Raw genomic sequence first — 15716 nt, forward strand, 5'->3', positions numbered from 1 at the left:
GCCGTCCCGCCGCCGCCGCCGCCGCCGCCGCCTCCGATCCCCGAGTGCGCCCGCGGCCATGGTCGCCGCGGCGGCGCCGGGCGCCTGAGCCCCGGGACGCGGTGAGCGAGGAGCCGGTTGCCGGGGCCCCCCCGCTCCGCGGCCTGGCGGGGGGGGGGCGGTGCGCGGAGGCCTCGCATTGCCCCCCGCGCCGTCGGCGAGGCCCTGAGCGCCCAGGGCGGACACCGCACGGGGACCGGCTGGGGCTTCCCCTCGGGAGTGCGAGGTCGGGGCGCGCGGGGCGCTCCCGGGGTGGGGGGGAACGCGGCGGAGAGGGGGCGCCTTCGCGGGCGGGAGGAGGGGCGGGCCCGGGCGGCGCGGGCTGCGCTGCCGGGGGGGCGGGCCGGCGGGCGGGGAGGATGCGCGCCGCGGCCCCGGAGAGCCGCGCTTTTGTACGAGCCGGCTCCTTACATATGGAAATGACGCTCGCGCGGCTCCCCGGCCGCGTCCTTTTGAAGGACGCCCGCCCGGAACCGCGGCGCCGGCTGCGAAGTATTGTCCCGCTTCTTGAGCCCTAACAAAGCGTCCCCCTTCGCTTTGCAGAGCGCTGGAGGCGGGCGGCCGGCGGTGCGGGCGCGACGGAGAGGCCGCCAGAAGGTAGGCGAGGGCGGCGGGGGCCGAGAGAGCGCGCTGCCTGGTGACACAATGGGGGTGTCCGCCGGTTCCGGGGGCGCGCCGGGCGGGCGGCTCCGAGACGCATCTGCAGCACCGCTTTGGCAGGGACCGCGGCGGCGCGCCCGCCCTCGGGCCGCTCATTCGAGGCTGGGATCCCCCGCCACCCCCGTGGTCCCAGCCCGCAGCCGCGAGCTGAAAGCGGCTACTGTGTGTGGACCCAGGAGCGGACTGGAGTCCCGGAGCGCGCCGAAAGGGTGGCGGTTCGGTTGCCTGAACCACCCGGGCAGCCTTGTGATTGAGAAGCTGAAGTGAACCTGTCTGGGGGAAACCCAAGGTGATGAGCTTGGGTGCTCGGAGCTGCGGAGTGCCGTTGGGGGCCCCGAATGGGGGAATTTTAGAAGGTGCGCGGGAGAAAGGCACATAGAAAGACTTTCCCGGTGCAGTTGCTAAAAACGAAGGGGAGAGAACAAAATGACACTGGGTTATTGCCTGAAAGCCTTGATCGCCAGACCAGCGGAATGGAAGTGTGGAGTGCAGGGTTCCAAGGGCTGGGCTTCTTCGGCTACCAGACCGGTCCCTGACAAAAGGACAAGGCTGATGGAAACACTTTCCTGCCGAAAGCTCTTTCTGTGAAGTTGAAAGCGAGATAGGAAGAGACGTTTTCCTAGCCTCTGCCCTGACAAACCCAGGTTAAGGTGCACGTGAAACAGGAGCTGGAAAGCTACCCTACCACGTACCTTGTTTTGACAACTTAGCTATAATGGGATCTTATGCCTTCTTAGCAGGGGCAGGGGAATTCCTGAGATGGACTTGCCATATAACTTCTGAGTTTTTGAAATCAAAACAGATTGCGTAGTTGTCTTTTGTGACTGACATGGTAGCTTTTTTGGATTAGAATCCTGATAAAGTCCATCATGGTGCGTGGGCTAAGTTCCTGAGGCCATGGACGATTTCTCGGTTGGGCTGCCTTAAATATGTTAACATAAATTCATCCTGCTGCTTTGCAGAGGCTTGACAGTCTACAAGGAAATGTATTTTTTCTGTGTCAGCTTAATTTTATCTTGAATCTTCTCTAGTGGCTAGCGTAGGGGTGGATGACCTGAAATATTGGCAGGTCTTGCCCTGGAGTTGGGGGCGGGGGCGTGTGTTTGTGATAATTTCCAGACTGTGTGTAAAAGTAACATTACAGGCTGGCTGAAAAACCAGTTTGTTGTAGTCTCTTCAGCTGTTGTCATTGTTTCTTAGGGAGGAAGAGTGACCTCCCGGGGGGAGTTTATTTGCAGGTTTGTTTATTTCCACCTGTTCTCTGGTGATTCCTTAGGGGAAAGCCTTCTGAACCGCCATATAGGTAAAGGGTAGGACTTACAGATGTTCCAAATGTGTTGGACATCAACAGAGATATTGCCACGGCAGGAGAAAGCTTTAGAGGGCAATGGAATGGAAGCCATCAGGGGTACAGTCTTCGCATTAAAATGTCACGGATCAGTCATTTTAATAGGCACTTGCTCAGAATAGCCCGGTGTCTTTCTTCTTGTCCTTTTTCCATTTTAGATATGTGATGACCCTTAGTATCAAAAGATGTTAACTGTCACAGAGGGGGAGAACAGGGCACCAGTGAATTCTGAACAGCCAACTTTAATTTAATAGGCAATATTCTTATCGCAAGTCAAATGTTGTTAAAATAAGTTGTTTTAAATGTCACTGCAAATGACTTTCTAAACTAACATTTCACCAATCTTGATGCTTCCATTTTGTGTTGGTAACGAAAATGCATTTTATCAGTCTTACCTTGAAAAAGGGTTGGCAAGTTTAACCAGAGTATTCAAGTGGGATTCAAGCTGCCTAAAGCCTTTTCTCGGGGCGGGGGGTTGTTTTTATAGATGCCAGTTCATCTGTAAGCCAATAAATTATGTGGTTTGAATTCTGGCTATTGAGCTTGCATCTGTTGGGCAGAGGCTTGTGGAGAGACTGAGGCTTACAAAAAGATGTTCTTATCTTATTTACGAATAAAATAGAACTTGAAAAAGATTATGGGAATGTAGAAGCAAGCAACTTTTTTTTTTTGAAATTAGGACACTTCTTTGTTGCAATGTATATCAGCAGTTAATCATTTATTCAAACTTTTGGGTGGAAAAATTACGAAGTGTTTGTGTTCTAATGTCCACATAAAAAACAAAAGTGGGAAAACCTGGTTTATAGATGAGGGAAGGGAAGCTCTTCCTCCGGGAACTGGAGTCATAGCCGCAGGCATTCTGAATTAATTCAGGTACATGCGGCTTGAGAAGTGAACGTTGTTATAGGCAGTCTCTTTTCAGAAAGTACCAGGGGTGCCTGGGTGGCTCAGTCGGTGAAGCGTTGGACTCTTGGTCTCGGCTCAGGTCATGATCTCATGGTTTGTGAGATGACAGTGGAGAGCCTGCTTGGGATTCTCTCTCAGCCTCTTCCCCTCTCTCTCTGCCTTTCCCCTGATCCCACTCTCTCTCTCTCAAAATGAATAAATAAACAAACCTGTAGCTCTGTTTTCTGCTTCTGTAATTTTACTTACTAGCGGATTACAGGTTACCGAAGCTGCAAGGTGCTAGCCTAATGATTTGATTCCTCCAGCTGCCCTGAGTTAACCACCTGATTGGTAATCCACATAGCCATTAGGTTTAACAAAAGCTTGGGTTTGGTACACATCAATATACTAAATATTAAAATCCTAAAACCTTTTTTAATGTTTAATGTAGAATAAATGCTAGTAGGACGTCCTTAGTTAAATTCAGTTTTATAGTGTAGATTAACAGAGGTTGTTGTTTTCTTTCATATTTATTTAATGTGACTTTTTTTTTTTTTTTTTTTTTTTCTGTGCAGTGGCATTTAAACTTTGGTGTTCTCTCTTTATGCCGTGATTTTGTTCTGGGTGATATTCTTGTGCTTGCAGTATCCAGCTAGAAGTGAGATACTCTCTGAACTGAGAGGAGGCTACCTGACAGGAGTCATTTTGATGAGTAGCCATAGTTTTTGGCAGAAATATTTTATACAAATGTAATGTAAATACAGATACAGAGATATGTAGATGAAAAAAGACTGTTGCTTTTTCTATTAAGCTTTTCCTGCACTTGAATTTATTCTTGTCACTGTTTCATTTTATACTGAAATGAGTCCAAAATGTTAAGGCTGGAGATCTTTGCAATTAAAGTGTTTGCAGAAAAGAGGGAAGAAGAAACATTTTAATTTGATCATTGGCATTATGAGACTCTGACTTGCCAAATGGTGAAAGCTTAAAGGCATGAATGAAAAGCTTTCTCTAAGCAGGATTTGTCCATGTTCACCATTTTGGTCATAAAGTAACTAAATTAGTCACTTGGTGGCCACTGCCTGGTCTGCGGACCCCCAACAGCTATGTCTGAACACAAATCTGAAAGCATGTATTATGATACCTAAGGAAAGCGGCCGAGCCAGGAGGGGCCTCCAGACATTCCACATAGCTGTTCAGCTGCTGGACCATCTGGAGGGAAATAAAAGGCCTGGGCGAGGGGCTCTGGCATTGTGCTCATTTATTATTTGGTTTTCCCTTGCCAGACTTTGTCCCTTTTTCACTCCCTCTGGCCCAGAACAGACGTCCCCTTTGGCTGGGGTGCCATTCTGACAAGCTCCTTTCTGTGTACCTTGGATGCTGGAAAGTTCATAAGTTCATGTATCCACTTCATGTTGGCCTTATGTTGGGGACTTCATTATTCCAGCTGGACCTCCACCTATGTCTTTTCCAGGCCCAGTTGGCCCTGATTTCATCAGCCGGGGTTGCCAAGTGGAGCGCAAAGACACAGGTCGGTAATGGCCATACCCGTCAGGGTCTGCACATTTTGGCAGCCTTGTTTGGAGTTATTTGGAAGGAAACTGTTCCAAATAGTTCTCATTATGGGTGGTTATTGGGTGGTAAATGTTGTGATTAATGGCTCGGTGCATTTGCCTCTTATTTAACCATCCTTAGTTAAAACTCCAAAATATTGCTTGCACCGACCGTTCTTTTCCAAAGGAATTGTAAAGGCTTCTGTCAGTTTGATTGGGAAAGTAGATGGCGAAGAGAGGCCACGACCTGTGGGAGGCTTTATGAAACTGGAGTTATTCTTGGCAATTTGAAAGAGGGTTTATTACTCAAAGCCCAGCTTTCCTCATCTCTGAGTAAGATTTCTGTCACTGGTGGGTATCAGGTAGACTTTAACTATGGAAAGCATTGATTGCACAGACCAGACATACTTAAGCATTTTGAGGAAGTAATTTAACAATTATCAATTTCTGTACTGTGCCCACTGTTGAAGATATGGAACTCTCCATGGTCATTTTTATACAAAATTTTATTTCTTCTTTGCCCTAAATCCCAAAACTGCTTTGGAAAAAAAGAGAATGCTCATTCCATACCTCTCTAGTGCCTTGTAATTATTCAATAAGTGGATTAAGAGAGGTAGGGAGGAAGAAACCCCATCCTTCCCCACTCCAATTTGGAGGGGTTTGTGGCCATCAGGTTTTCGCGGTGGTTTCTGGGACTTTAGTGGTTAGCTGATTAACACAGAAAGGTGGAGATAAGTGATTTGCCAGTGATGTCCTATTCATGTGTTCTGTGTGCATCCACAGGACTGAGAGATAGTACAATTTAGAGTCAGACCAGAGTTCTGATCTCCACTTCATCCCCATATTAGCACCGTATCCTTGGAGAAGTTGCTTAATTTTGCCAAGCCCCAATTTCTGCATCTTAAATGGGAATATGGTGTCTACTTTAAAGAATTAGAAGGATTAAATGAGATCATTTATGTAAAGTACTCAACGTAGGCCAGACTTATGGTAGAAGTTCAGGAGTTAAAAAAAAAAAAAAGTTTCTTCTTAACTCCCAACAATATTTCAGACTTTCCACTTTTGATTGATGTTAAATTTATCAATAATCTGCCTTTAAAAATGGAAGAAGCCCTGAGCCTTACCTGCCACCATTGACCATTTAGTGATATAACAGTGTTTGTATACATAATACCTGGCCTGTGCTTTCTTGCTCTCCCAATGGCATTCCGCAGCTCCCGCTTTGCTTCTCTGAAAGCAGATCTAGGGCTGGTTGACTTCAGTTCACCCCGCCTTTGTCAGTCACAAGTATCTTCTTGGTGGTTTTCTCAATTCCCCTCTTGTATCAACTTTCTCTGGGGTCATCCTCTCACTTGCTTGCCATCTTCAACCCTCAGGACAGCCCTTCCAGATGGGTATTATTATTCCCATTCTATAAACAAGGGGACTTGGGACAGTGGTTTAGTACAGATTCTCTTCCGAAGTCACATCCTATAACCGCCCCTCTCAAAAAAAAAAAAAAAAATTACTGCCGAAGTTTATGAATCCATTGGTTTAATTACTAACTCCTTAATCAAACTCCGGACAGTTCTAGATGCTACAGGTTGGCAGTGGGTTCTGGCTTTCTGCTTCTGCTTAGTGATATCCAAGACGGAAAATGCCTTTGACAGAAGGGGTCAGATGGGGGAAGGAAAGGTGTGCTTGTGGAAGAAATGGGCATTTCAGAATCTTCATAGGCTCATTTCATCACTCATTCAGGGTAAGGTTCCACTCATGGAATCTCCCTACACTGAGTCAGTGTCTGGTGTGAGGAACAGACTGTGCTATGCATTTGGGGGAGGATATAAAAGAAATAAGTTGTGGACCTTGTCCTTACGGAAATTTCTGCCAAGCAGGGAGAAAAAAAAAATTCTTGCACATGAAATTACTCACGAACATTTGAGGAATAATATCAACCAGAAAAAAAAATGCATTCTGTGCCAAACGAGGACTGACAACTTTTCACCATATGTAACATCTTCTAGATGTTTCCGTATGCTCATTTGTTCCACAGGGTTGAGGCTGTTTTCCCCCTCCAGTCAAAAGAATGTTCTCCAAAGCATAGCGTCTTGGGAAGGAGGGAGATGAAAAAAAAGAGATAAATAAGGAAAGCTGCTGTGAAATGAAAGAGATTTGATTTAGTGAAAAATCCAATGACCTCCCAAAGAGCAGGGCATGATAGCTTATTGAATCCAAAGCCATGGATGAGATCAGGACTTCTCAGTACATTATGAGTTTTATGGTCCCCTTTCATTGGTCTCAGTGAACCAATCCCCATGCCTTAAAAATAAAAAGGGGAAATTTTTGAATTCTTTCACTTTTGAGGGTTTTTTTTAATATGCAAAATCAAGTAAAAGTGGAATTGTCTGCCTTTTATGAAGTTGGTCAGATTATGTATAGCCCAGGGGACTGTAAAATTCAGAGTGAGTCTGAGAGTCACTGCAACCTTGAAAATCCCAGGGCCCCTGGGGAGTCTCAGATCCTAGGCGACAACAAACTGACAGACTCTAACGGAGTCTCATTAGCCAGGCATTGGTCTTGTCTAAATCCCTAACTTTTGTGGCTTCGCTTAACACCTTGGTGTTTCTTTTCTGATGCTCTGATGTTTATATCGCACTCTCAACTTATTTTGAAAACATTTGCATGGTGATTAGTTAACCCAACAGACCAATCCTGGGAAGGCAGCCAGAACCGACAGCACCTTAGTAATAGAAAAGCTGAGAATTAAAAGAAGACCCCGAGACCAGGAGCCTGGACCTAAATGGTGCTGCTTTGCCTTAATGAGCGGCCCCAGTACCCAGTACGAATTGAGTAGTGGCCTTGAGTAATGGCCGAGCTGTTTGAAAACACCTTGAGTCTACCTCATTGTGCTGAAACTCCAGGTGGTCATGGTTGCATTTTAGCTTGTAATGTTTTGGACGGCTGCCTGTGGGAAGAAAACAGCACAGCCTAGAGCAGCACTGATGTGTTATGGAAGCCTCTCTCATTTACAGTTCTGGCCACGTTCAACACCTGAACTTGTGTGTCGCCCGTGTTGTCCATCTGCTATATGCACATCGCCCTTGAGTTAGAGAGTTTTCTTACTCAGGGCTTTTGTTAGTTAAAGGTGCTGCTTTGAAAACTGGGATGATGCTTGCCGGGGGCTGGGGCAGGGGGCAATGGGAAGTTGTTCTACAGTGGGTACAAAGTCACGCAAGATGAAAACATTCTAGAGATCCGCTGTACAACAGTGCACGTTTAGCGAAGAAAACGGTTGTGCGCGCTTAAAATTTGTTAATAAATTTTTGTTAGGTTAGATTTCATGTTATGTATTTTTTATCACAGTAAAAAAAATATATGGGCAAGATAAATATATTTTTTGAAAGTGCTGCTTTTTATAGTCAAGGGGCTGGTGCTGAGAGCCTGGTTTAGATGGCTGAGGTCATTGTCTCAGGGGTCTAGGTTGTGTTTGGCTTCCGTTGCGTCATGGTGAAGGTAGCTTCAGACATGCGCATTTCAGGCTCTCGTCGGAAGACCCAACACATTAAAAATGAATTCTTGCACAACCAAAGAAACCCCCAGATTTCACTCTTAAAATATGAGGTACCTAGAACTTTATGATGTCTGTTTTTAGCAGAAGTGATTCTGAGTTAATCATGAGCCTGTGTTTTTATTGATCCCATGGAAGGTGGGGAAATGGGAAGCCTGGGGTTGGGGGTTGAAAAGAAGGAAGACAGACAGACATGAGGTGGTCTGGATAATGGAGGTTCCCTGAGACTCTGTATGATTCATATGGTCTGTGGCTCCTCTGAAGCTCATAGTCTGAAAGGTTGGAATAGTGTTTTCCCCTTTCTCTAGGCAATTAGGCATTGCCTAAAACCCCCAGGGACTAAAGCCAGCTTCAGGGAATACCCTTCCTGTCAACCTCACGTAATTGCACCAGTGAAGTTAATTGCACTGCTTTTGGGGGAACTTGTGTAAAAGGCATTGTGTCTCATGTAAACAGGGAGGTGGTTTTGTGTTGTATCGGACATATTCATCCAGTGCCTCTTGCTGCAAGCCTCCATGCTAACTGTGATGGGGGGGCATCTAGGCTGAGCCAAGTGGAACTAGATAGCGTGGCCACAGCGGTGGCTTGCGACATCTGGGCAGGTGGTCTGGAGCTTGCCGACTTGCCTCACAGTTCGGGCCCTGCAGCCTATATTGGTGCTAACAGTTAGTTTGAAAGGACGGAGTGTCAGAAGTGGCCTTTCACCTTCTGTACGTCCAGGGGCTCGTGAGCTGATAGAGAAGCGCTTTCAGTCTTGAGTTTGAGACTGGCCGCCTGCCCAAGGACCAGGCAGGAGAGGAGACTCCTTCATTCTGGTAACGTTACCCTGAGTGACCTGTGTAGCTGTGGCCCTGGTGTGAGTGCCTGTGTGGGCGCCTGGCCGGCCAGGGCTGGCTCCTGGAGAGACCTGAGGTCTTGCTGGGGGTGGGGTGAGGGGTGAGGGTGCAGCATCGCCTCTCCTGCCTGCCTCCACCGAGGTCCTCATGGACCAGCATCAGGGACCAAGGACGTACAGAACCTTCCCAAGGGGCTGGCGAGGGCAGGGGTAGGACTCCCGGGCTGCCACCACCCGCCCTTGTCTCTGTCGCACACAGGTGAGCGCCGTGGGCTATGGGATGGATGAGGTGGAGCAGGACCAGCATGAGGCCCGACTCAAGGAGCTGTTTGACAGTTTTGACACGACAGGCACCGGGTCCTTGGGACAGGAGGAACTCACCGACCTTTGCCACATGTTGAGCTTGGAGGAGGTGGCCCCAGTGCTCCAGGAGACGCTGCTTCAGGACAACCTCTTGGGCAGGGTAAGGTCTGGGGGAGAAGGCAGACAGCGGGAAGTGGGTGCAGCTTCTGTTCGGGGTGGGGGTGGGGTGCAGAGCACGCGTGTTGCAACTTGCTTCTAACATCCTGGCTGTGTGTGCCCCTAGCTGTTAACCTGATAAACAGAAAAAATGTAATGGGTGGAACCCAGCAGTGTGGTTTGCTCGGGTGGCAAGGGCCCGCTTGAATTTGTGCTCTGGAATAAAGGTGTGCCCTGAGCTTCCCAGATGAAGAGAGAGGAAAAAGAAGCAATAAGAGCATGTTTTCCAACTCTTGTTCGTTGTGGATCATTTTGGGGACTCTATATTCATCGTTAGGGCAGAGGGAGGGGACTGAGATTTCCCTCGAAGAGAAAGAAAACGTAGCAAGAAAATTGCCGCTCACAGGATGAATAGATTGCTGTTATGACTTTTACTCCCAATAAAGCTATTTCTTGTGTTTCTGGGGTGAAGTATTAATTAAACCTTTCACCTAGGAAATAAGACAGGAGGATAAGTAAATACAGTGCAGGTTCATTTAAAACCCAGCAGGACTTGCTTCCAGCAGGGATATGCATGTGTGCCGATGTTAACTTCTGCATTTGACAACAAATAGTCATGTTGTCCCCACAGATCAAGTGACAGAAATGAGTAGGAAGTGAGAAGGGGCCTTTTTTTTTTTTTTATATATACCTCCTGCTGTTAGTGGAAAGGGTGTTTGATCTGTCTTGACCTCATATTGCCTTCAATTTTTGTAATTATAATTAAGAGCATCATTTGTATGGCTTTGAGTTGAGTCTTGCTGCTGATTTTTGGAATGGATGAGAGGAAGAAATGGGCATTGCTTTTTGAGCTCTGTTGTCATTGATGATGCTTTGTAGACAGTGGTTTTTATCATGTGTAAATTGAGGAAGGAGTCAGGAAGCTCAACTTTATTCCGGTGACTGAATTTCTTTTTCTTCATTTCATTTTCACTGTCTCTTAGATGACAAGTTGGATAAGTGACCTCAGATACAGTAGGATGTATTGACTGTCTGTGACAGGAGACAGATGGGAGTAGTGATCACCCTGAAATTAATGTACAAAGGATGCTATTCCCAGGGGCTTGGCACTATGAACATCATGTTTATCAGGGTTCACACTTAAAGAAAAAAAATGTGAGGTTGTTGTTTGTTTTACAAAAGTGAAACCCATTTTTGGCCACTCTTGGGGGAGGAATTAGCTGCCTGTGAAAACATGTGGTCCCTAAAAAATGCTAAAAATCTTGCTGCAAAAGTCATAGAATTGGGAAGTTTGAGGATGAAATCATTTGTTCCTCATTCATGTAACGCGCTCAAATGTGTTTTCATTCTGTCTCCATCTCGGACACCTTGGAGAGCTAAGGGAGTAGCGTTTCCCACTACTGTGGTCCTTGGGGATCTCAGCCCTTTTGTTGTATAAGGAATAGCACCGAGAGTGGATCTGTTTCAGTGCTTATTAAAGCCTGAGAAGAACAGATACAACCTAAGGGTTCCTGGAGAGGTTGTCTCCGCATCAGCATAAATACAGATCCCTCTGCTGTGCACAGATTGTACCTTAGCACTTACACAGTTTGCTCCAGATGTTGTACATCTTTGCCCTCGTTCAGCAAACTAGAACAGGGGAGCAGTTATCGATTGATTTGTTAACAACTTGACACTATCAGCCTGCTTTTTACGTTTGCTATTTGCCTGTGAATAATGAATACCTAAGTGGTCTGTAGCCTGATATTTACTTAGTGAGCCAGTGATAAAAGTTAAATAGATGTATGCATATTGATTTCACGTGGGAGGTCTCTGGTGACTGTCTTGAGAGCAGGGTTGGCATGAATTAATGCACTACCGTTTGATTTGCATTTTTTATGAAACTGAATTATTCTCCTCAGATGATCACATAAACTTGGCCATATGCTGTTGAGATATTCTATATAGTCTATAGTTATAAGGAAAAAATTCCTTAGAATTTGCTGAAGAATTCTAAGCGCTAACACCTTCTTGAGACGTTGAGTACGGATTGTAAGTTGTAAAATTGTAAGTTGTTTTCAATGCCAATCATCTTTCTTCTCTTTAGATGGTAATTGTAGAAAAATGTATAAGGCTTAGGAATTTGGTTTAACAAGGAGAAAGAAATAGTAGCATGACAAATCTAAATATAGTCATTAATTCAACAAATATATATTGTGTGTGTCCTATATGTTAGGCATTCTGCTAGTCTGTGCAACTTATTTATGTTTATCATAGACTAAGGTTTTCCATTAAATTGGTTTTTGGATACAGTAGTATCCAACAGTTTCCTGCATGCCTAGGTTCAAATGTATCTTTAAATGTTAATGAGTGTAATTTTTAAATGAAACAAAACTTCCAAGTTTACCTTTATTGGAATTGGGCTGAATTGGTCATTTTTTTTCTTGAAAAAGGAATAAGCTAAAATGCATTGTTTTCCTCAATATGAATATTTTCTGTTTATTTTTATTTTAAAATCCATCTGTAATGAATTCTTGGCTTTTCTTTTTTTTTTTTTTTTTTTTAAATTTTTTTTTTCAACGTTTATTTATTTTTGGGACAGAGAGAGACAGAGCATGAACGGGGGAGGGGCAGAGAGAGAGGGAGACACAGAATCGGAAACAGGCTCCAGGCTCCGAGCCATCAGCCCAGAGCCCGACGCGGGGCTCGAACTCACGGACCGCGAGATCGTGACCTGGCTGAAGTCGGACGCTTAACCGACTGCGCCATCCAGGCGCCCCTCTCTTATACATATTTTAACCATTTGAAAAGTAAATCAGAAATACAGAAGTACTTTCTGGCAGTGATTATTTGGACTTGTTCTCTGTGTGCAAAATTACACTTGATCATCAAATAGTGTCTATTTATAACTACCTGGTGTTCATCCTCCTGTTTCATATTGATCTGAGGCTTTTTGAATGCATTGGAGGAAATGGTGGAAACATTTCTCATTGCGTCTCTTATTAAATGTCTGGACTTTTGCTGTATCTTACTGTTTAGCCACCATAGTTTAACCTGAAATGGTGAGGGATATTTTCTGATTCCCATTTTGTCTTATGACCCTGTGTAGACCATCACTCCCTTCTTTTACAACCATCTCTGTTAAGGTTGACTTGAACTCCTAAGGGTCTGTGGTTCCCATTTTTGGACAAGAAGAGAATCTGATTAAGAGGCTGCAAGATTTACTTCTGTATTAATACTTGGTTGTCAGACTTATTGCAAAATTAACTTTGGTTTTACGTGCTGTGAACCTTGAGCCTCTCAGAGGTATTTAGTCTGATGGGAAGATCTTTGGCTCCCAACGAGAGGTGGGGAAAAAGTGCTGAAAGACTGTTCTCTTCTACCTGCTTTATTTCAGTAATGACTGTCTCTTTCTCTGGAGAAAGTATGGTCCAGAAGGCTGATCCGATTTCTGCAGTATTCCACTGATACTCTTATGAGTAACGTCTTTTCTGGACAGAGGGGACTTACCGTTCTTTTGTGTCCATCACAGATTTTAGACTTCGGTGTTGACCTGTATGACAAAGAAACCTTAGAGAACTTGGAAAAGTACATTGACCCATCCAAGGTCAGGCAACTCAGTGGAAGCAGCAGCAGGATAGGAACCCAGATTTCCCCATCCCTGAATTTGAACACACGTTTTCACAGCCTCCTTGGATTCCAGATATGCAAGAATGAATCTCATTCTCCACGCCCCTCTCATCACCACTACTACCACATCAAGACAGTATAATATTAGAGCATAGTCTTTGAAGTCAGACCTGGATTCAAGTACTGATTCTTGCCCCTTTCTAGCCCTATATGGCTAGGAGTGGAGAATGGATTTGCTAGAAACTTCTTTTGTGTGGCAGTGGTTGCATCCATCTCCATCTGTAGGTGGGGCCCCTTGGGTCAGTCTTGGAGTATGACTTCATACAGTTGCTTTAGGTTTGGACTTGTCTTTTTTTTTTTTTTTTTTTATTAAAAAAAAAATTTAAGTTTATTTGAGAGAGAGAGAGAGAGAGTGAGTGGGGAAGGTGCAGAGAGAAAGACAGAATCCCAAGCCCCGGATGTGGGGCTCAAACCCACAAACTGCAAGATGATGACCTGAGCCAATATCAAGAGTTGGACGCTTACCCAACTAAGCCACCCAGGTGTCCCATGGACTTGCCTTTTACGATGGTCAATGGGCTTGCCCCTCTCCACATTGCCCCTGTCCACATTATCTATAGTAAATGACCAAAATCATCTGAATGCTTTACTAGAATAAAACATTTCACAACTATTTCTTTCTTAATGAAACAACATCTCTTTGTATCATTTCTCTTTTGCATAGTGCTGTAAACATCATTTTCCTGCACTGTGTCCTTCTGAAGAGTCCATATTTCTCTACCCGATTCAGCTAGCATTTAATGTTTTGAGTGTTCTTTCATCAGTTTCCCTGTGTATTGCTAGATACGAACCTCCTCTGTGTGATGATAGTTACACGGGCCTTTGTCTCGTTTAATAAGATCACTTGGTTCAACACTTGGCTTGAGTTTCTCATCCTGGATCTGTTTGTACTGCATACATGTGGAAACTGTATGTATTTGATCTCCATGATTGTGTAAGATGATTTTATGCAACGTTAGTTTCCTTATTCTACTTCCTGTTGCCGTTTTTTTGTGTGTGCGGTTTGAAGTAACGTTTTTTTCTTATGTGATACTTACTTTATTTTTGTCGGAAAGGCAAATTATGTTTCTAAAAAAGCATTCGTATGAAATTTGGAGAGGAAAAATGATGAGGTGAATTTCTATTATGTGCTGGTGACACATGACAAAAAAAATCAGATTTGACTAGTCTTCCCATTAGTTTAGTGTAAATGTCATGTGTGTTTTTAGTCTGTCATGTAATTTTCCCATTGCTGCAAACTGTCCTTTGAGGCATACAAGATATAGGAATGCTTGTAAAATGAATGGCAGCAATTATTATTCAAATGAGGGGGTGCCAACCAGGGGAAGCATGGCTTGGAGGCTTGTTACTGTGTGAGGTTTAATTGCATTGTATATTTGTGACGATTTCTAACTTTTAACGTAATGCAATAGTAAAGCTCCCTTGGAGGAGAAAAATGGTACTTACAAATTCCAGTTACTGAACTTAGTGAGCCCGCTGATGCACATTTCTTTACAATAGAGGGCATTTATTAACGTTTTGGTTCTGGGATGTGCCCTAAGGGGCTTTTCCACCACATCAGTATTCATGAGCATTGTCAGAAAATAGCAGTCACCTGTCTCTATTAGAGAACTGTCTTCTTGGAAGATGTGGAATTTACTGTTATTTAAAGTGGAGGGTCCAGTGTCTCTATGCTCTGGCAGGAGGGAAAATAAGATCGGTTTAAGACTTAAGGCTGCTCCAGTTGTTTTGATCAGCTTGCCACGTTTTTGTTTTTGGATTTCTGGGTGTGTGTGGAAGAGGTCCATCAGATAGACACTGTTAGATTATGAAGAACCTCTGAGTTAATCAAGTTTAGTCTTTTATAGCCCCTTTTTCTTTAAAAAAAAAAAAAAATGGCTGATTCAGTAGGTCTGTTTTGGAAACTGTTAAGCTCTGCCTGTGAATATCTCAGAGAAGCCAAATGTCATAAAAATGGTCTCTCCAGCTTGTCTTTGTGTCTCTCACAGCACTCACCAGCTTCTATCTTGTAAGTGCTAACCAACTTTCCTCTCTTCTTTCCTCTTCTCCCCTCCCACACTCAAGATTCTCCTCCTGACCTTTCACCCCCTGGAGCCCCAGTGTACTGTTTTACACTGGCTTTGTGTAAAGTTGGGGATTTGATGTGGGGCAGTTTAGGGATTTCCCTGAGAGGTCAGAGAGTGAAGCAGGTCTAGGGCAGGAGGGCTGCCAGGCTTTGATGAGTCCAGTCAGAAGTCCTGAGTTCACCAGGCAACCCCAAAACTTCAAGACGTGAGGCCACCAGCAAGGCCCATGCCTTTTTTGTGCTCTGCCTCCTCAATTCCAAGGGGAGATGCCTGCCTTACCTGGCTCATGTGGATGTTGTGAGATCCAAATGACCAAATGCCCAGGAAAGAAGGAACCTGCAATAATACACCCACTCATCTAGTGTTATCCAGGATCCACATTAATGCAATTTTCTGATAACAGCATCTCTTACCCCATTTAGTAGCAGTCTTACATAACCTTTGGGGATTGCAAACATTTTGTTAAAGTTTTGCCCTGTCAAAGAGGATATTAAACAGCATAAGATTATTCTTTTTTTTTTTTTTTAAGTTTATTTATTTTTGAGAGAGAGAGAGAGACAGAGCATGAGCAGGGGAAGGGCAGAGAGAGGGAGGCACAGAATCCAAAGCAGGCTCCAGGCTCCAGGCTCCAGGCTCCAGGCTCCAGGCTCCAGGC

At 44.8% G+C, this 15716-nt stretch overlaps 1 protein-coding gene across 8 annotated transcripts in view; it reads left to right on the plus strand.

Annotated features, from left to right (window-relative positions):
• Window positions 1-12: 12 nt before the first annotated feature.
• NIN (ninein) overlaps window positions 13-15716 on the plus strand; it is a 96057-nt gene continuing 80353 nt past the window's right edge. For 4 of the 8 annotated variants that reach the window (XM_049612794.1, XM_049612799.1, XM_049612800.1 and 1 more), the window contains exons 1-3: window positions 112-265; window positions 583-636; window positions 9127-9330. In XM_049612794.1, coding sequence (XP_049468751.1) covers window positions 9148-9330 — 183 coding nt within the window. In that variant the 5' untranslated portion in view covers window positions 112-265; window positions 583-636; window positions 9127-9147. The other 4 variants (XM_049612797.1, XM_049612798.1, XM_049612795.1 and 1 more) reach the window with 4 other exon arrangements.

This window comes from Panthera uncia (assembly GCF_023721935.1).
Source record: "Panthera uncia isolate 11264 chromosome B3 unlocalized genomic scaffold, Puncia_PCG_1.0 HiC_scaffold_1, whole genome shotgun sequence".
Classification (NCBI taxonomy): domain Eukaryota; kingdom Metazoa; phylum Chordata; class Mammalia; order Carnivora; family Felidae; genus Panthera; species Panthera uncia.